Source organism: Brienomyrus brachyistius, chromosome 13 (genome assembly GCF_023856365.1).
Source record: "Brienomyrus brachyistius isolate T26 chromosome 13, BBRACH_0.4, whole genome shotgun sequence".
Taxonomy (NCBI): domain Eukaryota; kingdom Metazoa; phylum Chordata; class Actinopteri; order Osteoglossiformes; family Mormyridae; genus Brienomyrus; species Brienomyrus brachyistius.
The window spans coordinates 14,106,111-14,132,214 of record NC_064545.1 but is presented as its reverse complement, the minus strand read 5'-3'; the positions used below and the strand labels follow the sequence as shown (position 1 = coordinate 14,132,214).

The 26,104-nt window shown below is 44.3% G+C and overlaps 1 protein-coding gene across 3 annotated transcripts; it reads left to right on the top strand.

Annotated features, from left to right (window-relative positions):
• The first annotated feature begins 6,922 nt into the window (after positions 1–6,922).
• exoc3l1 (exocyst complex component 3-like 1) lies at positions 6,923–25,127 on the top strand. 3 transcript variants are annotated; one of them, XM_048973199.1, is made up of 13 exons: positions 6,923–7,109; positions 11,149–11,324; positions 11,572–11,791; positions 15,194–15,591; positions 17,084–17,373; positions 17,457–17,574; positions 18,250–18,375; positions 18,548–18,648; positions 19,968–20,078; positions 22,007–22,277; positions 22,818–22,973; positions 23,300–23,358; positions 24,586–25,127. In XM_048973199.1, the coding sequence occupies exons 1-13, from the start codon at positions 7,067–7,069 to the stop codon at positions 24,770–24,772; spliced, it is 2,256 nt and encodes a 751-aa protein (XP_048829156.1). In that variant the 5' UTR covers positions 6,923–7,066; the 3' UTR covers positions 24,773–25,127. The 3 variants fall into 3 exon arrangements, with proteins under 3 accessions (XP_048829156.1, XP_048829155.1, XP_048829157.1); XM_048973198.1 differs by having other exon boundaries at positions 23,225–23,358; XM_048973200.1 differs by lacking the exon at positions 6,923–7,109 and having other exon boundaries at positions 11,186–11,343; positions 23,225–23,358.
• Positions 25,128–26,104: the final 977 nt, after the last annotated feature.

Below are 26,104 nucleotides of genomic sequence, written 5' to 3'. Positions count from 1 at the left end.
GAAACTGTACATTGTTCTAAACATTGGTGCCATTACGGGTACTTTCAGGCAGTCAGAGTTAAATTCTGGGTACTGTTGCACAACATCATTTACCTCTCCAGTCAAGAGGACATTTTCAAGATTTCTGATCATATGCATTCCTTCCTGCAGAAATCGTTCCCTAAACTGCATATCCACAACATCTAGAACTTTAAAGAATTCAGTTCTGTAGTAATCAATTGGGGATGCATGCATATGTGCAGAAGCAGAGCCTGTGAAACGCTGAGGTGGCTTATAGGCACGTAGAGAGGTAACAGGAGTGAGATCAAGTGTTTCATGTCTTGGTGTTGCGTTGTTGTAAACAGTTTTAAAACTCTGGATTTTTTTTGGCAAGGGTTTCTTTAGCACAAGCAACAGCATAAAGCTCACCACCTACTATCTGTGTTCTGCTCTGGAGGGACACATTCAGAGCCTCCAGTTCCTCTTGCCTCCAAAGCACACAAAAGACCAAGAACAACATTTCCTTGCAGAAATCTGTCGTGCAAGCCCTGCGTCTTACCAGCTGCATCTGATTCACTTGCTGCCTTCTCAGCCAAAGCATGCATCATGCCAGGGGGTGGCCAATCTTATCCGCAAAGGGCCGGTGTGTGTGCAGGTTTTCGCTGTGACTCCCTAATTAGATTACTAATTAGAGGACTGATTGGCTGAAGAACAGCTGACCTAAAGGGCATCCCAAAAACCCGCATACACATCGGCCCTTTGCGGATAAGATTGGCTACCCCTACATTATGTGCATTATGCACTCATACTGGTTCACTACAGCACGGATAGCACTAGTGCGAACCATCCACCTTGTTAAAGAGGTCTTATAGTGTGAGAGGGGTCCTCCTCAGACTTTGCTATCCCCTCGAAAATCTCCTTCAGTTTCATTGACCCATCAACCACTTGGTGAGGAAAGGATCGTCCTCTGATTTGTACTTGAGTATCTGATCAAGATTCCCTTCACCACACTCATGCCCGTGAAAAGGTACAGTAAGCCCTGCCTGGCTAACATCTGCATACCACCAATAATTTTCAAAAGACATGCCCTAGCTTCCTCCTGCTGTTTAGCAGCCAAACTAGATAGCTGCGATTGAACTGACCTGTCTTCATACACATGTTGTTATTGCTGTCATGACATTCTGATTTTTCATGTGAACTGAATCGTTCAAGGGCTTTCTTTCAGTTTTTAAAACCAGTTAAAATAAATGCTCCTTCTGAATTCTTTGCAAGTAGTGATGTCCCTGAATTAAAGGCTTTACTACAATAAAAGCAAAGTACCCAAGGAGCCATGGAAATCTTTTGTACCACTTCGTTTGGAAAGTAAGAGTAAGCCTAAGTAGTGACTGCTTGACAATGAATTTAGTCTGGTTGGTTGGGTTTATTGAACTCTTTGGTAATAATTACTGCAGCATGATTATCTGCACTCTCCCTTTCATCACTGTTCTCATTCTGGCCCTCTCCTTCCTCTTGTCTGCCCTCTCCTTCCTCTTGTCTGCCTTCTCCTCCTTTCTCCTCCTCATCTCTGTCCTCCTGATTCTTGGCCACATCTCTCTCACATACATCCTCCCAGTTAAAACATTTAAAGTTAAATTGTGGAATTTTATCACTCCCTGAATTTCCCACCTCCCTCACTTAGACATATTCTCTCCCTCCAACATGCGTCTTTCACAAACAACCAGATAAATTACTATGGGATATTTCAAACCTATTCGATTGCTCACCTGTGCAACATTAACTATATATCCTGTCTCACTGAAGTTGAGGTCTGCTGCAAATGCCTATCCTAAACAAGCACATAGCAATAAGCAATGAGTTGACTAACTGCCAAGCTCAAAATAGCTAAATGATCCCTAACACAACACGAATGCATAACACTGTGGAAATATCAATGCATATACTTGATTTTGCCCTGCCTTTTCCTTTTGTGAATCCTAATATTGCATGACAAAAAGAGAATGATTGCTTCAAGACACAGGTCAATGATTGGAACATATGATGCTGCAGACTGAAAAAAAGAAAAACACAGTGATACTTGCCTAATGTATACGGTAAAGCTACCCCCTAGCTGGTTGCTATAACCTGAGGTGCAATGCCATTGGCTAGCAAGTGCTCACGGGGATAATTAACCTGGTCTAGCATATATTATGTAGAAGACATATTGTGACAGAGACGCTGTGAATTTTGCTTTACTAATTTAGCGTGATGCAGTATCAGATGTCACTTTGTTCTACCAAAATCCAACAGGACAGTACATTACCAACCTACTCACTTCGAAGAGGAGCAGCTCTTGTTCCCTCGTCACTGACGCTGACTGATACATTTGCTTTGATTGGCTGAATGGTCCTTCAATCAAACTAACGGACCTATGTGTGTAGTCTAAATCTGCTCATGTATTTTTTTCTCCCAGATGGGGGTTACGGTTCCGTTCGCTCTTGCACCTGTAGCAGTACGTATTGGGGGGGATGGAATCGTGTTTCGGCAAAAATTGGGGTGTTGTAACACCCACATCCCACCCCCCCACCCCCGCTTGCAACGCCCCTGCTTGCTGGCCACTGGAGGACCTTAACATGACGCAGGCAGTCCACTAGACATATGTGCCGTGGTGGATGGGCATTGTCTTTTTGAAAGACTGTGCCAGGATGCTGTCTCAGGAGGAGTAAGACATGTGGAGGAGTAAGACATGGTGTCACTAAAGTAGTGCTGAGCCGTTAGGGTCCCCCAAATCGCTACCTGAGATGACATTAAGTCATGCCCTACGGCTCCCCACACCATGATACCTAGAGTTACACCAGTGTCTCCACAACATTGGCATGATTGGTCCTCCATTAATGCTACTGTGGTGTCCATATCAAATAACATAATTAAATAAATAATAGATTATCCAAAAAACAAATCACTCAAAATGGAACATGCTTCAACATTCCAAACAGTGCCTTCATGTGCCAAGCGCGGAGATCATCCTAACATCATGCCTTCTACTACTGTAAGTTACAAAAAAATTAAAAATGGCTGTCATGGGTTGGCTTCCATTGTTTATTTAAAAAACCAGCTCGTTCTCCACGACACATCAGTTATGGCGCGAACAAGATGCAGGCGTTTTGAAAAGTCTCCACTCTGGAAGCTGATTTTAAAAAAACTGCGTTTTAGCTAAAACACTAGCATCATGTAGACGATAGGCCAAAATGATACAAAATTTGTTAGCACTGACCTACAACTGTTCTCGTCTGGACGGGGCTTTACATAACCTGTGCATTCACTGTCATTTTGCTACTACATCTTAACAAAAATGCGGAGTATAGTGGTATGTGTTTTTTACCCCAATAACGAAGCTTTTGGAAGAAACTTACCTTGAATTGGTGTCCCATAGCTTGCTTTGCGCAGAGGGACTAAGACTTAGGGTGCATTACCATCACTTTCTGGACTGGAGTGTAGATGAAGATGTTGATTTCTGATTGGTTCATCCCATAACCCCCAACCTCTACAAGTGTAAATTGGTTTTGCCACATGTTTATTGCAAAAGTAATGCAGATTTGAATTTGCAGGGACAGTTTTGAGAAGTTGTAATTACTGATTTGTGGTTGTATGATTTGTGTGTCCATAATATGTCATTATGGACATATATGTCATTGTATTTATGTGACTATAAATGTATATGTTAATATTTTTGTCACATGTGTGAATGTTTTGTACAAATAAAAGTTCAAATATTTGTTCTGCACTTTCTCACATTGTATTCTACAAGTTCTCACATCAAGTGTACAAGCTCTCGCATTTTGCTACATATTTACCTTCATACAAAACAATGTAATTTCTTATGCACATAAAAAGGCTTCACTCCACCAACACTTGGAACACTCTAAAACAGAAGCCTGACTACCATGCACTTAATAACTGAAAAGACCTTCATTTTATGAAAGCCCTGATTTTTAATGCACAATTAAAGTATATCGATATGAACAGTATGTCCTTCATAGACGCTCCTGTGACATGATGATGATAAACTCCAAAACCCACAGGGTCCATGTAATAACTCCGCAGCAATAGCCGGATCAACTTCAGCCCCTCCTCACTGAACAAAAAAAGTGAGCCTCACTGCAGCAACGGTGGCAAATTAGTCATCTGAGCAGGAACCCACTGCTGCCCCCCCTTCTCTTCTTTTTATTAGGGAGCTGGAGCTGCTCAGGTGGAGTGATGTGGAATTTGCAAACAGGACGGGTTACTACCACATCCACCAGGAGGACCTCATATTCTGTGCCACAAAGCACAATAATACTGTGTGTCACAAGGGGAGAAATGGCCTCCCTTTTCCATCTACTTACTGTTTACTCTACTTTTTTAAATACGCAGCAAATGTGTTGCCTTTGCTGCAGATCTCCTATTCAGCAAAAAAAAAACTTATTTTGATTGTGTTTGGGGAGGAGTGTAGGTGGAGGGGAAGTCAGCCTAAAGCAGGAATGTCAAAAAGGAAGGTCTGTTTTCTGGGGAGGTACGTAAATAGACATCCTGCGCCCCAAGGCCCTCCCTGAGAGGGTGGGGCCCGCATCCTGTATTGAAGCAGCGATGATCTTGGGTCTCCTCTGCCCACACACAAACACACACACACACACCCACACACAGGCACCACACAGGGAAAAAAATGTTTATTCTCGCCGCTTTATGACAGCACAAAGAAAAACAACCAGATAAGAGAGCAGTACTATAGCAGTTAAGGGAGTCTGTAATTCAGTAGGGGACTGATGGTTAAATGACTTTGTGTGCAGTCGAGAAACAGAGGTTGGGGGCATATCAGAGTCATCCAGTGGTACAATTAGGCAGAAACCAGGCACACAAACACCTAATTGACAAGTTTCAGACCTGAGAGGCTGGTAAACTCCACAGAACTGTTGGCACGCTCGTCATATGACCCTGGAATAAAATGCATCTAATCTGTCCCACACAGTCATCAGGAATGGAGTAGACAACTTCATTGTGTTCCGTCTGCTAGCCAAGGACAACATCTGGGTCTGGATCAGATCCATGGTCTGGCTTGTCTACAGAGACAGTCAGCCAGTCTTTATCATCTCTACCCACTGGATCATCAGGTGAAATCTGCTGAAAGGGGCAGGGCTTATGAATGATTTTTTTAGATGCTGCCCCCCCCTCACACAATATGGCAGATTTTATATGAACCTGCTTATAGAAACATTTTATTAGTGTTTCACATCAAGCTCATATACTATGCAGGTCGATGTTTTGTCAGAATAATCCATCCACCCATCCATAAAACTTCCATCCGCTTATCCAAGTCAGGGTCCCAGACCCTGGGGCTTATCCCAGGGAGTTCGGGGCATGAGGCTAGCACAAAGCCTGGCTGGGACACCTGTCTGCATACACACATACGCATACACTACTGGCATATTAGAGACACCCACCATATGTTCTGTCTGTGGACAGAACCCAGAATACTCAAAGGTAGCCCCTACCACTATAACAGATATTACTAGCAATGAGAGAATTCATAATTTATTAAGGGTAAACCTGCATTGTCCTTTCTGAGATTAACGTATCTCCAGTCTGTGTCACTGTGCTTTGTTTACTGTTCGTAGCGATGCAGAGGGCATGGCGTACTTACTGAAGTACAGATATGAAAATCACTTCCCACTGGACCACTGCTTTGTCCTGTACAGCATTGCCGAGCTGCTGGAGAAGAAGGGTTGGAGTCCAGGACCTTCATCCACCGGGTGGAACAGGAGCATATGTCCTGTGTGATCCTAGTCAGGCATTTGCCTCCCGGGATCCAGATCAGGCCCTGGTGGGGAGTACAGATGCAAGGCTGCCTTGGTGCCCCCCCACCACCCCCCACTCATGGCCCACTATCCCCATAGACATAAACATCTGGGAATTCTTGTGGCATTATGGGCTGAGCAAGGATGACCTGGAATTGATCGAGTGTGGCCAGCACATCTGCAGATTGTCACTTGTAGAGCTGCCTGACCTACTGGCCCCACTCCTGGCCCCTCCCACACTCCCAGATCCGCACGCTCCCACATGCCTGCTGAGCCGACAGTAGTGTATGGCCCGTCTGCCTGAAGACACCATTCCTACCCCCTCATCTATCATCTGCCATGTGTGGCCTGGGCTGCAATATTTACAGGACATCAACCCCTGCCAATCAGGGGCCCCTGTAGGGACAATGAGTTCAGAAAGAAGGCCCCGCCCACCTTTGTGCCCTGTTTATGAGGTCCTGGCACATCATGGACACCCAGCAGCCAATAGGATGGAATCTGTCAGCACAAGAGACAAAGTGACTTGTGTTTCAGTGACTGACACAGCTTGGGCTCACGCGGATAATCAGAATGAGTCTGCTCCTCCTGCTGGCTGTTTACGTGCTTTTGACCAGCCGTGCATAGTCAGCTGCCGTCTCTGTCTCTGTGCTGTCAATGCATTAGTAAAACACTTGATGTGGATCTTTGTTATTGAGCGTCAAGATTTCTGTTATCATTGTGTCAGAGAGGGGTAGAAATATTCAGTCCTTAAATTCGACACTCAACCTCCCAAGCTCGGTGACCCAGTTCGAGCAGATTACATTCAGAGGGCTCACAGCATTCACAAGTAGTGACTCAGCACTATTTGCCCAGTACTGGCCACACCTTGCCCGTCTCTAGCTGATGACATCAGTGGTTTGCTGGTCCTCCTGGTCTGGTTGGCATTTCCTTTGTTGTACATCCAGCATAGGAAATTACCTCACAGGAAAGAAAGGGGCTTTCAAGGATAGAAAAATGTTTTTTTGAGTAACAGATACTTTGCTTTGCCCCCCCCTTTGTATACACCCTTTCCCATGTGGTGCTGCATCCCCCCACTTGTCTGGCTGTCCACCCCCTGCCCCCCCTTCCTGCTAGTCTGTAGAGGATGTGAGGGGGAAGGCTGTCAGTGTGGATATCTGCCCGGCTCTCTCTCTCTCTCTAGCTCATTCTAACTCCCCTTTTCTCTCTGTTTGAGCTGCGTCAAACTCTTGAGGACCCAACCGCAGTCTCCCTTGGTGACAGGACGGCTGAACCGAAAGTGGATGTCGGTCGACGGAGTGAACAACGGCAATGGGAACTCTGAAGGTAACACTCTCCCCCTCTGACAAACAGCACCCCGGCTCGGAAGCATGGCGTCGGCTCACACCAATTAAGCCCATTTGGAAACCCGCAAACTCTTTACATACAATCCAAAATCTAGGGATTGTGGAGCCCAGGATGTCAGATGCAGGAAATTCCGTTTGTTCTCTGCTCTCCAAAGTTTTTCTGGCAGGAAATAGAGGGTCTGAAGTGACACCGTGTGGTCTGCTGGCTTTCCATCATACTTAAATACTATTAGAAATGAAGGAAGTTTACAGATAAAGTCCTCCGGCCAACACAGCTGGCATTCACTGTTTACTTCAGAATAATTGTCCTAAGCTGTCCCATTAAAATGCCGTTATCACTTAAAAAAAAGTTAACCTGTGTTGGCAATCTCACGCTGAGCAGTTTGATGGTGGACAGGTTAACCTGTGCTGGGAATCTCACTTTATGTTTGAATATCCATGTCTTGCCATGTGACTTCTTCAGGAGACTGAGCACTTGTACAACCATCCAGGATTCTTCTGCTCTGAGTTGTTTATGGCAGTATTCTGCCTGAGAAAGCTTAATCGTATGACACAGTGGACCCACAGAACAGTTAACAGAGGAATGTGCAGATTTCGTGAGTCTTGTACAAAAGGGTTAGCTAAGACCAGGGTCTTATGACCAGAGAGTCATGCACTGCATCATACCCCCCCACACACACACAGCTTTGTAATTCATTTCAATGGGGAAAATTTTAATCCCAACATGAGAACCTTAACCCATACCCTGCCCTAACATTAACCATAAGTAACCAAACAAATTACTTTTGCATGTTTGTACAGTGGTGCCTGTGGTTCACAAACGCAGTGGAAGGAAGATATTTACAAATGAGAGGAGGCCGTTCGGCCCATCAAGCTCGTTTGGGGAGAATTTAACTAATAGCCCAGAGTTGTTAAAATGTTATCTAGCTCTGATTTAAAGGAACCCAGGCATGGGCGTAAATTTCATTTAACAGTAGGGGGGGACAATTAATATAAAATTTCTCATGAGCAATTTTTGAAGGGCACACAAATAATACAGTCAAATTGTACTTATGAATATATGTCCCCACAGTGAAAAACTTTACTTCTATCATTATTATTGTAGCATGGAGACTGTGTCATTATGCTTATTTTCAAAGTTTTTCTCAGGTTCAATGACAAAGCAGATTTTTCTTCAAAACTATTTATTGCATTGTTTGTTATGTTGTTTACAGTCAAGCTAACATCATACAATAAAATTTAAACATGACTGTTATTGTGAAAAAGATATATAAAATAAGTAATGTTTTGTAACAAAATCAATTATTAAATAATCTATTTACAGTAACTGCTCTATGTAAAAAAAAAAAAACATCTGCAATTTAAAGCAAACTTACATTAAGTAAGTAAACAAAAGTACCAAATGTGTTTTTCCTGGTATCACTGGGCCCCACAAACTCTTGGCATATGTTGTTTATGTTAAAGTTGTCCAGCTCGTCTTTCTGCATATTGCAGACTAACAGACTGTTAACTCCGTCTTGGCCCATAGTAGCTCTTAGCCACGTCTTTAGTCTCCGCAATGCACTGAAGCTCCTCTAAGCTTCACATGAGGACACTGGAACCACCAACAAAACTCTGACAAGGACCTCAACCTGGTCAAACAAGCCGCACACCTCCACTGGCATTCTCTTAGGACCTCTGCTGCCTCTCTACTGCTGCTACAGGAGAATTTCCGGTGAGAGAGAGGCAACTGTACTGCAAGAGTACCTCTGTGCAACTCAAGGTACTTATCTACTGAATCAGCTAACAATCCAGTCAAAAGGACATTCTCTAGGTTTTGCAGAGACTTTAGTCTGTCTTGGTTGAAACACTCACCAAACTAAGCCTCCACACAATCCAATACTTTTTAGAATTCTGCCCTGTAATGGTCCACTGCTTTGCCAGCAAAACGCCTTGAATTTGCTGTCTCAATAGGGTCAACTAATTTGACCGAGTTTACCAATGATGTAGCGTTCTCGTACAATTCAAGATAGCTCTTGTCATTTCTCCTTCCCTGAAGGTAGGATCGTACACAATCTACTGCATCCTGCATACCAGAGACAGTCTGGGTCTTCTTCTGCAGTGAAATGTTTAGGCACTCAAGTTCTCCAACAACAGCAGAAGCAAGTGTAAGACCCAATACAGGCTTACTGTTACTGAAGTGCTTGAATAAGCCACTGGCAGTTGAAGCTGTCATAGATGCACTTTTTGCCATCACTTCTATACCCGCTGATCCTGCCCTAGCACAGCTATTATAGCAGGATTACGCACAGTCCACCTGGTTGGACATAGAGGTTTCAGTGTGGTGATGGGTTCATTTTCAGAGGTGCCCGTGTCATGTTTTCAAACATTCTCTTAAATTTTCCTGACTGGTTGAAAAGGACGCTGCCTAACTGATGGACCCAAGAAAGGCAGTCCCGGATCATTGGGGAAACTGAGCAGCCAGCCTGTGTGATTAAACTGACACAATATGCCCCACAATGCACAGAGAGGGCTAATGGCTGCTGCTCCCTCACTACTGCCTGTGCACCACTGTACTTTCCTGCCATGTTGGAGGCACCATCGTAACTTTGCCCACGTAAGGCAGACATTGGCAGATTAAGCCTCAACAACACATCAGTAACCATTTTGGCAAAGCCTTGGCCTGTTGTCTCTGATAAACTGTACAACCCAATAAGCTCCTCATGTGGCATAAGGTCATGGTCCACATAGCACAGACAGACACTTTCCTGCTCAATACCAGAAATATCCTGGGTGCCATCAGCTATTACAGAAAACTGAACAAGGGCTGGAGACCTAATCTCACTTGCAATCCCTCAGATTATTGTATTGGCCATAATGTTCAGGATTTCATTCTGCGATTTAAGGCTTATATATGCAGTGGCACGATCTGTTAACCATTTCAATAAAACTGGATCATCCTCTTCTGCCCTAAGTTTTATGAGCTGATACAAGATTCCCACTTTGTTCAGTATGGCCTCTTAAAGATTGTCCTTGCCTTGCCACATGCCACATAGAGCTAACAATTTTCCTCAAGCAATGTCTTGCCACCTCCTGTGTTTACGCCTTGCACTAGATAACTGGGTGCTGATTGGGTTTGGCTGACGTGCAGTGACAGTCACATAATGTTGGTGGGCTTGAGAGGTCTGGTGTGCTACCGGTACCACACCAGTAGATAAGCATTTCTGAAATAGTAAAGTTAAAGGTTGGCTAATAATATCCCTCATCTCTTTTAAAACTATAGGTAAGATGCCATCAGGGCCCTGCGATTTATTTATTTTGAGCATAGCTAGGCTTTGTACTACATCAGCCTCAGTTATATATACATTGGTCATAGACGACGCTGTATTCGTACTAAATGGTGGCAAGGTATTTGTGTTCTGTACTCTGAACACCCGTGTAAAATAATCATTAAACTCTTTTACTATATCAATTTCACTTTCAGTTATAAGACCCTTACTATCCTGCAGATTAGTGATTTCAGCCTTTAGAGCTCTTTTGGAGTTAAAGTATTGGAAGAAACTTTTAATGTCATCCTAAACCTCCAATGCAATCTTCCTTTCTTCATTCCTCTTAGTGAGTCTAATGTTATTTTTAACTCAACCTGTAGACTTAGATACTCCTGCTTTATTTTGAAATCGCTAGTTAAATTTCTATTTCTGGAACAGAGCCCTTTTCCTCCAGACTTTATTCTTATTTTCTGTAGTAAACCACCTTGGCTGCAGTTTCCTAGATTTAGTTTTGCTGGAAACTGGTATGAAGTCTTGACAAAAAATTTTGTGGAAAAAATGCATTGGTTTGCATACAAAATTGGGGTGAGAAACAGATTCCTCCACCAGATTTCTTTTTTTATACTAGTATACAGTAGCACTGGCGGGTGCATTGTCCTGGCCTGCTCTCAGTGGCTTCCTCCTGCAGACATAACCAATCCTTCTGGGCCATTCTGTCTTTGCCTGGGTTGCTAACTGGCCTCTGGGCCATGCTGGCTATTTGATTGACAGATGCCCTGCCCACTGTAGAGGATTGGCCAGAGCTGGAGAGGGCGGAGCAACTGGCCCGGGGTGCTGCCCTGAAATGGGCATCAGGCGTATTTACGCGACCGGATCAGCTGGAGAAGCTGGGCCAGTACCGCAAGAGGGAAAGGCAGCGTACTGAGTCCATCCACTCCAGACTCAAGGTAGCACCCAAACGGACCTGTGAGTAGCCTGATCACATACATACACCCCACCACACCCGAGCCAAGACGCAGACATTCGGCCTGTTACTGTACCCACCTGCTCCCCAGTCCCTGTGTCTGCACAGTACTTACACACTTACAGGTGCCATTAACGCACTGACATCATAGCTGGAGCCCGGCTTCTGTTCTGTTCTGTTGCTTTCATGTGCCCCTGCCCTGTGTCTCATGTGACATTATGTTCCCAAAGTCAATGGTGCAGACCTACCTAGAGGGCGTAGACCGGGGTCTCAAGCAGCTACGGGAGGCACGACTGGAGCTTAAGGAGGTGTCGTGTTCTCTTGCTGAGGCCAAGGCAGAGGGCTTCCAAAACGCAGAGAGCACCGAGGCCCTGGCTGTCCTGCGGGGGGCGTCCTTCAGTCACTCCCAGCTGCTCGCCGCTGTCAGCAACCTGCCCCGCCTTCACTCCGGTGAGTCAAGCTGTCACTCTGTGATGGTTTAAGCTACAAATCATTGTTAGAGTGACAATAAAACAATTTCTCAAATTTAACACTGAGATAATAAACATATGAACGCTGGAGAATACATACAGTATGGTTCTGGATCTGCTCCGGTGCCTCCGCCAGCGTTGTCACCGCCACAAACATTTGATGGATCTTTTTCTGACTTTTCAGAGGCATTGCATGGGTGACGAATTGAAACTGATTACATTTTGAGCTAACTCACCCCAAAACCGAAGCAGCACCTCTTAGTGGGTGCAAAGGGGGAAGCAGACGACATTTGACCTTGTGAATGTGATAAGTCAAAACGTATTTGATTAATTTTATTGTTGCTTCACTAAAACAATATGGGCAAAACAATGAAGAACACCTGGTTTCATTTTCAGACAAATTGCCCCAAAAATGAGGCAGCAGTGTTGTGTGGGAGCAAAGGAAGGAAACAGCAGCGATAGAAGAATCTTGGTCTTGCAAACACGCTAAAAAAGTATTTTGCAGGCACATGACAAATTAGAATTGGTCAAATTTTCAGACAGCTCACTCTAAAATTAAAGGAACACTGAAATCCTTTGGCCTAGAATTGTGATCTTTGATTCATCTAAATCCGTGGCTAGTCCCAATTTGAAGGAACCCATGGATCTTAGGACATCGTTATTGAGTTTTCCACCATTTTGAATTATTGTGATAGCCTACAAATTTGGTGTGCATTGTCTACAGACTGGCCATTCCAAAAATTATTCAAAGAATTATGCTACATCAAATGCTATGGCTGCTGTTGTCCAATGTGTTGATGCCAATTCCTCCAGACAGGATGTGTGGTCATATCTCAGCAAAGCTTTAATTGGTCAAAACTAAATTTGGTGACTGCAGTTGGGACCCAATCATGAGCAAGGTCAACAAAAATTGTGTCGTTCCACAACTAGAGGTTGCTGCAATAAGCAAACATGCCTTTTGGCTAATAACTGTTGAGTGGTTTGACCAAGAAAAACTTTGGCCAGTCTGATACATCGAGAAATTCATGTCCACCTAACTACTACAGCCACCATATTGGATTTCTCTGAGAATTCAGAAATTTTCCATAGGCCAATATTCTCCAACCTTAACCAAATTTCTCAGAAATAATCTTAGTACTCAGTCTTACAAGGAAACCAGATGGACTTTTGATTTCCAAGTAATTTGTCCGTCAAAGCCAAATGCCATATCTCAGCACTATTTTGGTCTTTTGAGACCAAACTTGATATGACTTGAGCCACACCAATGGGGAGCAGAGCATGTGAGTGCAGTGGAGCGGTGAGAACTTCTGCTCCTTGCTCACGAGGCTGTTGGCTCCACCCACTCCTCCGCTCTAATTCGCACTAAGCTGCTCCGCTCAACACCGCTCCTCACTCCACTAAAATTTCCTCCCGCTCCAGCCAAATCGCCCCACGCAAGAGGGACAAATAATCTGCATGCCTAACATCCTTGCCTTAAACCAAAGCATTATATCATAAAGAAATATGAGCAACAGCAACATTGTCACTCAGAAAAGAAAATATTCATTTTTAAATAAAATATAGGCAACAACGGACAGGTTTGGCAATGGCATTCAACATAAAAATAGGCTTAAAAATAAAGGAATCATATATATACAGAATATACAGGCTAATCATCCACGTTTTAAATTCCTCAATTTTTTCCTGTTGATGCTGCTGCTGCGTCTCTCTCTCTCTATAAAATTAAATTTCACTGACGTTATGTGAATTTAAAAAATCCTATTAGACCGACTTAGAATGACAAAACTTAATTTGATTTAATTTATTTGATTGCCAGTATTTACTTTACATGCTTTTATACTTTTATTTACTTTATAGACTTGATATGCTACAACCATATAAAACTTGCTCACATTTTGCCCTGGCCTCCGCGTTTTCGCGTAGCACTGTTTCTGAGGAAGGTGTCTTTTTAGGTTCCAAAGTGAATCTTTACTCACTGAAACAGTTTCACTACATCGTTGTTCCTGCTGTACATTATTGTCATCTATACGTTTGATAAGAATAGTACTTGTGTGACCTATCAGTTTCCTTTGTGAAACACTTCCATCTCAGCCAATTTGTGTAACAGTCTTGATAATTGTACAGATGAATTCTGGGTAAATTTGGGCACGCCTCAGAGTTGTAGTGTGAGCGGTATCGGAGCGAAATTGGAGCGAGGCAGAGCGACCGCTCCAGCTTTAATTAAAAAACCGCTCCGCGCTCTGACCAAATTCTGCCCGCTCCGCTTATGTTCTTATGGACCTTGGTTTTTGCACTGGTTGGAAACATGAAATTGTGGAAAATGTAGTAGAATGCTGCAGCATTAAGAGTTCCTTTCACTAGAACTAAGGGCCTAGCCCAACCCCTGAAAAACACCCCCATACCATTATCCCTCCTCCATCAAACTTTACACTTGGCACAATGCAGTCAAGCAAGTAATGTTCTCCTGGCAACCGCCAAACACAGATTCGTCCATCGGATTTCCAGACAGAGAACTGTGAGAATCACTCCAGAGAAAACCCGTTCCATGAAGTTCTCTACACATTGTCCAAGAGCTAATCTGAAGGCCACACGAAGTTTGGAGGTCTGTAGCTACTGACTCTGCAGACAGTTGGTGACTCTGCACACTGTGCGCTTCAGCATGCGTTGTCCCAATTGCTTCCACTTTGTTATAATACCACTATCAGTTGACCGTGGAATATTTAGTAGTGTGGAAATTTCCTGAATGGACTTATTGCACAGGTGGCATCCTATCAAAGTACCACGCTTGAATTCACTGAGCTCCTGAGAGCGACCCATTCTTTCGCAAATGTTTGTAGAAGCTGTCTGCATGCCTGGGTGCTTCATTTACATACACCTGTGGCTATGGAAGTGATTGGAACACTTGAATCCAATGATTTGGAGGGGTGGAAATATAACGTATATTTAAAAAGTAGTAGTATATCTGGGTTTTTTTTTAATGTTTCTATGATGAAAATTCACAGAGTTCCTTAAAGAGTTTGACAAAATTTCTGTTTTATCCTGTGGGCAGCATAGCCAGCTCCAGAGGGTTAAGACATACACAAAGAAATGCATTAAACTACCTAATTGGTGGGGAAAGATTCTACATATAGGCATGTAAGTGGAAAGGGAAGCAAATTTGCAGTGGTTGGTGAGCGTGTGAGGAGCATGAGCACATATCACAGGTATTACCTATCTGTGACCTACTGACATTCCAAAGTATCTCTCTGCTTTTATACCATCCCTCCATTGCTCCATTTCTCCATCTCCCTTACTTTATGTCCATCCTATCATCCCTCTCACTCTTCCTCTCACCTCCATCCTACCATCCTACTGTGTATCTCTCTGTCTTTCCTTCCCCCAGTGCGAGGTGTGGTCCTGGAGACAGAGAGACTGGTGGAATCCCGTCGCCTCCTAGAGGCCCACACCCACCTCATGGAGCTGGAGCGCTGGCAGGATGAGGTACTGTGGCAGCTGGGTGTGGGGGTGGCAGCTTTGGACCCGCGAGACGAGGAGCTGGTGCGCGCCTACTTCTCTGATGTGGGTCGCCTGGTGGAGGCACTAGCCAGGGAGCTGTGGGCCGTTGTGGGCAGTGGGCTTGCTCTAGCCCGGCAGAACCCTACGTCCTTTGTGTCTGCTGTGCGGATAGTGGAGCGGGAGGAAGCACTGGACCGCAGTCTGCTGGAGGAGAGGAGGGGGGGGGGCTGCACCAGGCCCCTTCCCCCAGGGCGACCTCGCTGCTGGAGGAAACGCTTCTTTCAGGTGACCGTCACACAAGCAGAGTATGGTACAGTACAAAGTACGATACAACACAGAGTAAGGCACAGCCCAGAGTAGAATGAGCCTGAGGCCAGACCCATTACAGCTGTCAAGAAGGTCGCAAGTGCATATATATGTACTCACACACACACACACACACACACACACACACACACATATACAGACGTGGACAAATTTGTTGGTACCCCTCCAAAAAAAAAACAAAAAAAACACAACTATCTCTGACATAACTTGAAACTGAAAAAAGATTCATGGAATCCCTTTATTTCATATTTAACACGAATCAAACTTATTATTGATTCGGTTGAGTATTTAATATAATTAAATTAAGGAAAATGGCATGGACCCTTAATTTGGTACCCTTAATTTAACACTTTGTGGCACCACCTTTTGCAGCAATCACTGCCAACAACCGATCTCTGTACTTCACAATGAGACGTCTGCATTTGCCAACAGGTAGTTTGGCCCACTGTTCCTGAGCAAACTGGATGGCATCTCCACACTGCAAGTTTCAGATCTTTCCACAGAGATTCAATAGGATTAAGATCTGGGCTCTTGGAAGGCCATTTAGGAAGAGTCCAATATTTTTTTCCCTCAGCCATTGTTGAGTGCATTTACCTGTATATTTTGGGTCAGTATCTTGTTGGAGGTCACCCGAAGGCGAAGGGAGGCTACCCTCTCGTCCACCGCGGTAAACCCAAATGTACAGGCGCCCAGCCAGGCGGCATTAAGTATGCCCACCCCCGCTCGGCGCCTCTCCCCGCAGGCAACTCCAGAGTGGAAAAGGGTCCAACCCCCCTCAAGGAGACTGGTTCCAAAGCCCAAGCCGTGCGTCGAGGTGAGCCCGGCTATATCTAGCCAGAACTTCACAACCTCGCAACCAGCTCAGGCTCCTTCCCCACCAGAGAGGTGATATTCCATGTCCCTAGAGCTAGCTCCTGCAGCCGAGGATCGGACCGCCAAGGTCCCCGCCTTTGGTCGCTGCTCAACTCGCACTGCACCCGACCCCTATGGCCCCTCCCATGGGTGGTGAGCCCATTGGAGGGGGAATCCACATGTTTTGTTCGGGCTGTGCCCGACCAGGCCCCATGGGTGCAGGCCTGACCACCAGGCACTCGCCATCGAGCCCCACCCCCAAGGCCTGGCTCCAGGGGGGGGCCCCGGTGACCGGCGTCTGGGCAAGGGAAATCGTGAATTCAAAATGTTGTCAGTCTAAATTAGCCAATTGCTTTTAATTTAATAAATCTTCTGGAGAAATTAAGCATTGTCTCAATGAGCTGGAAGGAACCCAACAAATTTGTCCATATATATATATATACACACACCTGCGATGGGCTGGCCCCCCATCCTGGGTTGTTCCCTGCCTCGTGCCCATTGCTTCCGGGATAGGCTCCGGACCCCCCGCGACCCAGTAGGATAAGCGGTTTGGAAAATGGATGGATGGATGGATGTATGTACTGTGTGGGCCCCTCAGGTGATGGATGAGATGGTGTCATCACGCTTCTGCAGTGTCTCCTACCTGCACACTCGAGGCTCTGGCTTGGGCAACCACCTGTCTGCCCTGCAGCACAGCATCATGGGAGACGTGGCCACTGTGCAGCACTTGCTGGAGCAGTGTGTGCCGCCCCACTACCGGCTGGTGCGCGTCTATGTGGCCACTGTCCACCGCTGCCTACAGACGCACCTGGCCCAGGTGAGCAGCTGGGACCTGGAGAGGGGGGAGATCTTCGCCGTGCTCAACTGGGTGCTGCACGTCTATTGCAGGTGAGCGCGTGTGTGTATGTGAGTGGTGTGAATGTGTGACTCCACCCCCCACCAATAACATTGTTCTCTGTCCACTGTCTAAGCCACGACATGTTGGGCCATCCTGATGTGGTATCAGAAATAGACCCGCATGAGCTGGGACCCCTCATCTCCCCCAAGACCCTAGAAAAACTTCAGAGCAAATATGTACACAGCGTTCGGGTGAGACAGCAAACCCCCTGTCTGCTTGTGCGCCTATATACTCATGCCTGTCCCTGCTGCTAATTTCAATTTAAATCAAACGTTGTTGATCTCTGAGTCGGAACAACCACTCCTCTGTGTTCCAAATTTCCCATGCTGCTTTGCAGAGGTGAAAAATTCTGGTCCAGGAAGTACAATTCCAGACCAAGGTTTTATTTCAACCAACCAGCTGAGTATAAAGAATCAGTCACTGAGTACTCAACTGGTTGGTTGAAACAAAACCTTGGTCTGGAATTGTACTTTCTGGACCCAAATTTAACACTTCTACTGCTTTGTGAAGTGCAGTTTATAACTACCAAAGGTTACGGTATATATATTGGTAGTCATGTGTAGCACTGTATGCATAAACAGTGGCCTTCAGCTAACATGTAGATGAAATGCACATGCAAATTCCTTAGTACAGGGGTTTAGAGTGGAGCAACAGAGCAATTTCACATTAGCCAAAATGTGGGCTGACATTCAAGGCAAATCACAGTAGTAAACAGTCCCCCCATAAATACAGTATTTGGTGCTGCTATAAATAACTATAAATTAAATTCACTGAATTTTATTTGCTGTTTGTCATGCCTGTGTAAGTAGGGTAACTATCTTCAGAAGTAATGTCACAGTGAGCATGGTGCCTTCACTGTACTGTAGAACAGTGTGGCTGATTGGATGAACAAGGCTTTGGAGGTGGAGATGACAGACTGGCAAAGAGATCAGGAGCCTGATGTGGACCACGAGAGCTTCTATCACACCAGCCTGCCCACCATCATTGCTCAGGTGTGCATGTGATCTGTGTATTTGTATAATAAACAGGTGAACACATGTTCACGTATCCTCAAATCATCTAGGTACTCAAATCACACAAATATAGCATTATCCATCCAGCCTTTGCTCTCAGGCTGTGTTCCCTAAATTCCATGCTGTACCTCATGCTTCACGGCTCTACTAGATGTTACAGGAGAATGCTCAGGTGGCCCTAATGATCAGTGAATCCTTGAGGGATCAGACCATTCACATGGGCCTCTACGAGCTGGAGAGCTTCCTTAACAGGTAGGTAGCATGCCCTGGTGACACATGCTGACCACTATGCTCATCCTTCTTAGGATATTCTGAGGCACAGGGGCCGGTTGCACAAAACAACTTAAGATTTTAAAATGCAGGTTAAGATTTCCTTAGAACAATGTTGGTTGTACAAAACACCCTTAAGCCTTCTCCTTCAGATTTCCTTAAAATGATCGCTTGAGTACTTCACTTTTTCTCCTTGTCTTAGTCTTATGCTTAAGGAATCCCTTAAAGTTCCCCTAACGGTTGCACAAAACTAACCAAAATAAAGAAAAATACTTAAGGTACTTCTGACTGTACCTTAACTAACACGGCAATTTTAAATTTATGGCAATAAATGAAGAAAATGAACGTCCTGAGAACAGTGTTCTGCGACTGAGAACGCCCAGTGGGTACAATTAATGATGAACAGTTGATTTTACCTGACCGACAGTCTGTGTATGATTTTATTTTTATGACTACCAGCATGTTTATAATTCATTATTAAATCTGGCTATCAGATTGATCTTTTGTTTTCCACATAATAAAAAATGATGTAATGCTATCCCGCTAATTAGTGCTAGTAGGTTTCACCAACTGGTGATTTTATATAAAAGTATATTGGCTATTGACTGAATTTTCCGATATAGACATATGGGGACCCATGCAAAATTGCATTTAATATAACTAAGATATAACTGTAACTCCATCTGCTCAATTGTCTTCTCCGCTGCTTCTCTTTTCCCAGTTTTTCCACGTATCTTCCAAGTCAACCCTGGTGCTTATCATCAACCATTCAGCAAATGTTATCACTATATACTCCACTAGGTTGCTCTTAGTTGAGCTAAATGTACTTACTCCTAGTAAACACGATACACCAGCGGGAACAGTCCACATTTTCAACAGATAAGGATACAGCAGGGACAAAATCTGGCTTTTTTATTTTATTTATGTCTGTGAGACAAATATCATGTTTCATTTCGTCCTTGTCATTAACACATTTTTTTAATTACGTCTTTGTTTTAGTTATCATCACGCAAAAATAAACCCTTTGCCAGACCATATTTTCATCAACAATTTTTGTTTACAAAATTAACACTGGGGGCGATAATAGGTATCATGAACAGGCGTGAGTGCAAGCAAACAAACATGGAGACTGTACAAATTTACTTTAAGATTTTTCCTTAACTAAGAAAACCTTTTAAGGGATTCTGTGCAACATCCTTAAATAAATCCCTCAGCTAAGGAGAAATTAAACCCTAAGTGTCAAACTTAAAGTGTTTTGTGCAGCTAGTCCCAGCTCTTCTTCCACTTTCTCTGTCCCTCAGGTTTCGCGAAGCCCTGGTGCAGTTTGGGAAGGAGCACCGTAAGGATCATGGCCGCAATCCGTTTTACCTCCACTACCTCCTGGCCGCCATCAGCAACTGCATTGTACTCAAGTGAGTGTGTGTGTGTATGACACCTTCTTCTGCATATACATAAGAACATAAGAAATTTACAAACGAGAGGATTCGGCCCATCAAACTCGTTTGGGGAGAACATAACTAATAGCTCAAAGTTGTTAAAATCTTATCTAGCTCTGATTTAAAGGAACCCAGGGTTTTAGCTTGCACTACACTAGCAGGAAGACTATTCCATACTCCAACTGCACGCTGTGTAAAGAAGTGCTTCCTCAAATTCATTTTAAAACGTTCTCCCGCTAATTTCCACTTATGGCCACAAGTGCTAGTATTGAAACTAATACTGAAATAGCCATTTGACTGTGTGTGACGCCTTCTTCTGCATATACTTCACTGTGCATGAAGCCTTCTTCTGTAGATGCATGAATGTGTGTGTATGCATGTGCCGGACACCAAGCCTGACTATGGGGGAGGGAAGGGGACCTTCAGCCATGGCAGTATTAACTCTAATAGGCAGGGGAGGGTAGGGTGCACTAACAGCAGCAGTGTGGGGGGGTCAGTTGACGGGGTTTAGCAGGGTCTGAAAATCAAATCTGTTGAAGTACAAGTTATATTCATTGGATCTATCTGCATCATCCTCTGTCTCCTGCCTACTGGACCAGTACCATTAGTTGTTCACATGTGCAAACAGTGACAAAATGGTCAGTTTCAGTAGCCTAAGTGTAAAAAAACTCCCCTGGACCTCAGGGTTAGACAGGGATCCACTTTCTAAACAAGATATTTACAAGTACACAAACGTAACCCAAACCAAAAATTCATAGATAAAGCTTAAAAATCACAGAACAGTCGTAACATGCCACAGCTAGGCTACCGCCAGCACAAACAAAGTGGTGTATTCACACTAGTGCATGAGCACATTTCTCCCACAAAGTCCAGTCTATTTAACTACTGTGATCTTGTACTTGTAGAGGTGAGCCCAGACACGAAGGGCTGGGCAATATGACCAAAAATGTTATCACTGAAATATCGATGAAATACCACATCTGTTGGTATAGTTAATTATTATGATAAATGTCAAATCATTATTTCTTTCCAGTTTAAAGGCTACTGTGTGAGAACTGAAAAAAACCAGATGGTTAATTGTGGTTTTAAGATGTCCTTCATCATCAGAAGGTGACAAACAAAATAATCCAGCCTCAGTAACTATACGATTCACACTTCAACATAGTAGGTGGCAGCTCTTCTCCTTAAAACTGGTTCCCACCAGTGCTTTTCTGTAAACTCTGAGGTTCTGGGGCTCAAAAAGAGCCCAGAGATGAGCTGCGACCATCATTTTATGAGGAGCCGCAGCACACTGACTTGAATGACATCATATACACAATGATAATTTGCTATTAATTACATAAAAAGTGTAACAAGGCAATATTTTCTAACAACGCCTGTTAGTTCTATCAAACTGAAAGACAGACTTACCCTCTTAGATGAGTTACTGGTCCAAAGAGTTACTTAATCTATGTTATTACCCAAAAAATGAGTTTCCTGCATGCACCTAAAAACCCAAGAAAACTATGGTCACACCATAGGTGGCCAAGTTAAACCACTAGACATAATGTATCAGACAAATGGATACACCACCTTACCAGTGTATGTACCTGGGTATCGACATCAGATCCAGGGTTGCCAACTGTAGTCAGCTGGCTGGAGTGAAATTTTCAGGTCAGAACAAATCTGCACAGGCATGCACATGCATTTGAATGTTTTGTAAGAGTTTTATTACTTTGTAAACATTCTGTAGGCTTTGCAAATCACTAATTTTAGGTTTATAATGGAATGGTATATTTTTGCCGTAAGATTTCTTGCAAGAGTGTGGAGTCTGAAAGCATGAGTGTCAAACCAGATGCGTTAGAGTTGACTGCCCTGCTGATCTCTTAAATAGAGTTGCTTGCCCTTGTTCTCCTCCCATCCAGGGGCTCTACAGAGAGCCTGCAGCAGCAGTGCACTGCCTGCCCCACAGGTTGCTTCCCCTGGCCACCTCCTGGGCCCCTGGTAGCTTTGGACCGTGCTGTGAAGAAGGCCTGCCGACTGGTGATGGACGAGCTGCTCCTGGAGCTCCATCCACTGCTGCAGAGGCTGCTCTCCGGCTCCTGGCTGACCCATGGCGAGGTCACCCCCCTGCTCTGCAGGGTTCTGGAGCACCACTGTGAGCTATATGGCCACGTGAGGGCACCCTGCCGCCAGGTCAGACCCCTCATCGAGCAGCATCTGGCTGCAAGGCTGTAGGACTCAGGCAAGACATTACACATCAATCACTTATGTTATTTTACGAAGCACATAGAGAGCTGAGGATAACCTCACGTTGGCCACCAGGGTCAGATCTCAGCCTTGCTGCAAGATATGTGCAGTTTACCTGTTCTCCCTACGACTAGCCTGGGTGGTGCTGTGGCCTCACACCTTTGAGGCTGTAGGTTTGATTTCTGCCCCTGCAGGTGGAGTCTGCATGTTCTCCCTGTGCTTGTATGGGTTCCCTCCCACCACCAAAATACATGTGGTTTTTGTAGAGCAGTGTCTATAAATTGTGCCCTTTGATGGACTGGCATCTTCCCTGGGTGCCTCAAACTCCATGCCTTGTGCTTGCTGGGAAACAGGATTTGAAACAGTGAGACAGATCATTTGTGACCTGACATAAGCAATGAATCGCACATCATTTATACCTTCTGTGGTGTAATATGAACCCGGGCCTTTGGTCTTCTTTGGCATGACCTCTCCTCATACTCCCAGCGTCTACAGGAAGAGTGCCAGCGTCTAGTAGTGGTAGAGTATGTGCGCGCACTGATGCAGAGGAGGCTGGTGTGCCGGGGTGCAGCAGAGCGCCACCAGGTGGCTGAGCGCATAGTGCAGGATGCCCAATTGCTGCGGGACGTCTTCCAGGACATGGTGAGTATGTGGGTTTCTATCTGCATTGCAACCCCATAAACTTGCATCCCTATGCTGAAATGAATTAAGATTAAATATGATAGCAGATTACATAAATTTTTGTAATCAATACAGTAATACATGTTTAATTCATTAAATAATATGATGCTTCAGTGAAGACTGGTAGTTTCTGTGTGAATTCTGTGATTGCTGTTGTTGGTGAGCACAGTGAGTCTGCCTGTATCTAACTACCTGTCCATGTCACTGTCTAGGAGGGAGAGGGCATGGTGGGTGGGGTTACTCCCGGTGTGCTGCTGCCTGTTCTAGCTGAAATCATCCGCTTGCAGGACCCTAGCCTGCTGATCCTGGAGGTGTCTGGCCTGGTAGCCAAGTACCCCGACATCAGGTGAGCTTCCACAGCACTGGGGTAACATTCGGCCCGCAGGGGTGGACAGTACCCATCTTAAACCACCATAAGGTAGTGCTAGTTTTATTTAATCTCAGCGTTAAATCGCGAGATGGAAAGCATTAAAGAAATAGCTGTCAGAGACAGTTTGTCCTGCACTTGCTCAGGCACGGAGCGGGGTAGCAACACAGGAGCCGGGAAATCGAGAGAACGGGGGATTTTAATTGGAAAATAACAAGGAACACGATACACCATAGGAAGGACGGATGTCAATGGCCGGACTGGGGAAAGCAAACCTAACGCAGACTTAAATACATTGAACTAATGACAGCTACAAGAAACAGCTGGTAACATGGGGATTCCACATGAGGTAGATGAGGGGGCGTGGCACACGGGAGGAGCGAACGAGTGGGACAAGACACAGTTAATTACAGGCGTAATTCAGACTGCCATTGACTGTTCATTCTAAAGCCATGAAAACTAGAATAGGCCATCACTCAATTAATACTAACTGATATTACAAAAAGACAATTTTGCAGTTTTACATTTATGTCCCAAATCTAGTATATCCCAAAGTATATAAATACTTCACAATGTCGCTATATAAGAAGACATCCTACATAGGCTACAGCTTGCAGATCTATTCTTACATTGTGCTATTCTCAGTAGGTTTAATGTGGGATGCCGCAGAAGTATCACAGATTCAAAACAAATAACAGAACATTTAATGCTGAGCATGGAAGGTGGGACTGAGGAACAGACTGACAGGCAGACTTAAAATGAGCCTCTGAATGGAGATTAAAGAAGACTTCATGTTACTCCTGGAATAGACAACAAGTAAAAAAAAATCAAGATGGAACCAGGAAAAATAAAGGCCATGGGAGTGAAAGGCCATGGGTCTGCACCTCCCCCGGGGATGCTAACCATATACAATGTGTGTGTCATCGTCCTCTTAAAAGTCCTCTCTTTCTCAAGCAAACCTTGTCAATTAATCCTGCCTTGTGTGTAGGTGTGTATGTTACTGTCCCTTTAAATGCCCCTTTCTTTCTGTTAAGTGGCCCAAATCAGTTTGTCCTGCCCTATATGTAGGGGTGTGTGTTACTGCCCCTTTAAATGCCCCCCCTCTTTCTGTGAAGTGGCCCATATCAGTTTGTCCTGCCCTACGTCTAATTGTGAGTGTTACTGCCCCTTTAAATGCACATGTATGTCTATATTTGTGTCTCCCAGTGAGGAGCATGTTTCCGTGTTGCTGGATGTGAGGGGCGACGTTCCACGAGAGCTGCGGGGAGTGGTTCTTGACATGTTGGAGCAGAGCACCCCAATTCTCCCCCCTGGGTACCGTCCGGTGTTTTCGGACATCCTGGTGCCCCCCCGTAGTATGTCATTCTGCCTACCCACTGCCAAGTGTTCCTGACACGAACAGCCACTCTGACCAGTTTACTGATCAAGATCTCCTGCACTCTGGAAGTTCAAACCACTGTAGTTCTGTCTCACTATCCACTGCTACTGTTTCATGTAATCCTGCACTCTTAAGACAAAAAAAAAGATAAGGGGGTCTGGGAGACAGTGATCATGTTATTTGGCCTCAGACATTAAGGGAAATAGCAAGGGGAGGCCATATGCAATCAGCCAAAATGCACCTGGAAGGCAAAGGCAACTGGAAAGGTACAGCAGCAAACAGTTATTCACATCACACATGCTGTATGTAATACATTTGCTAATAAACTTAATAAAATGTTATACAATAAACTTGAAAAAAACTTTCCTGAGACCTCTCTAAATTCAATTATAGATATGAAGTGCAGTGTTAAATTTAACAGCATACTTAGATTTAGTCTTAGATTTAGTCCTTTGATGAAAATGCAATTTAGTTTTAGTCATATTTTAGTCATCTGATTTTTTTAGCTTCAGGCTAATTTTCTGGAGGAAAATTATAGGATGTTCAATTTATGTAAGTCTACAGTACATGCGGCCAAAGAAAATAACTGGTCAGTATTACATCATTTTCACATTTATTTCAAAATGTTGCTTAATTTTCTGGGTATACACGCAAAGAGAATGGTCTACCTCTCTCCTGTCTACAGATTCCCGAAGGAAACATCTTTAATGATTTTACTATGGCATTAGGTCTGAACATGTGGTCTTCAACGGCATGGATTAAACTACTGTAAAGATTGTAATATGTAATATTGCAATAAATCTACAGTGGTTTTATATGGTATTTTATTTAACCTTAAATAAATAAATATAAATGAAAGTAAAATTCACTCTTAGCCCTGGAATTTTGGGGGCGGGGGGCACTCACATACTGTACCGCTTTTCACCCCTTTCAAGCCCTGGCCAGAGCCGGTGCTGAATTAATGAGCTACTTTAGTAGGGAGAGTGAAGACAAGAAAAGAACAAAACATCCATCCATCCATCCATCCACCCATCCAGATGTGCCCATAGCACATTACATGGATACATTCGAACATTCAAAAATTAATTTAAAATCGTACGTAAAGCAATCTTGGTAACAAATGGGTGTGCAACAGTCGTCATGAGCCCAAAATGCTAAATCACCATGTCATTACAGCTGACAAGACCTATATTAGCTATGAACACGATTTTGCACGAATCACGAAATGGTTTGGAGCGCAAAAATAATCGGTGTGCATCGTTGTCTGTGTACTGGACATCACGATTCTGTCATTAACCCCCCCCCCCCCCCCACACACACACACACACACACACACACCTTACTTCC

Excerpts from the sequence above, each read along its gene's own strand:
- exoc3l1 (XM_048973198.1), top strand. The coding sequence starts at position 7,067 with ATGTCGGTCGACGGAGTGAACAACGGCAATGGGAACTCTGAAG. Across the intron at positions 15,592-17,083 it reads GGAGGAAACGCTTCTTTCAG|GTGATGGATGAGATGGTGTC; the intron begins GTGACCGTCACA and ends TGGGCCCCTCAG. Across the intron at positions 23,359-24,585 it reads GCCAAGTACCCCGACATCAG|TGAGGAGCATGTTTCCGTGT; the intron begins GTGAGCTTCCAC and ends TGTGTCTCCCAG.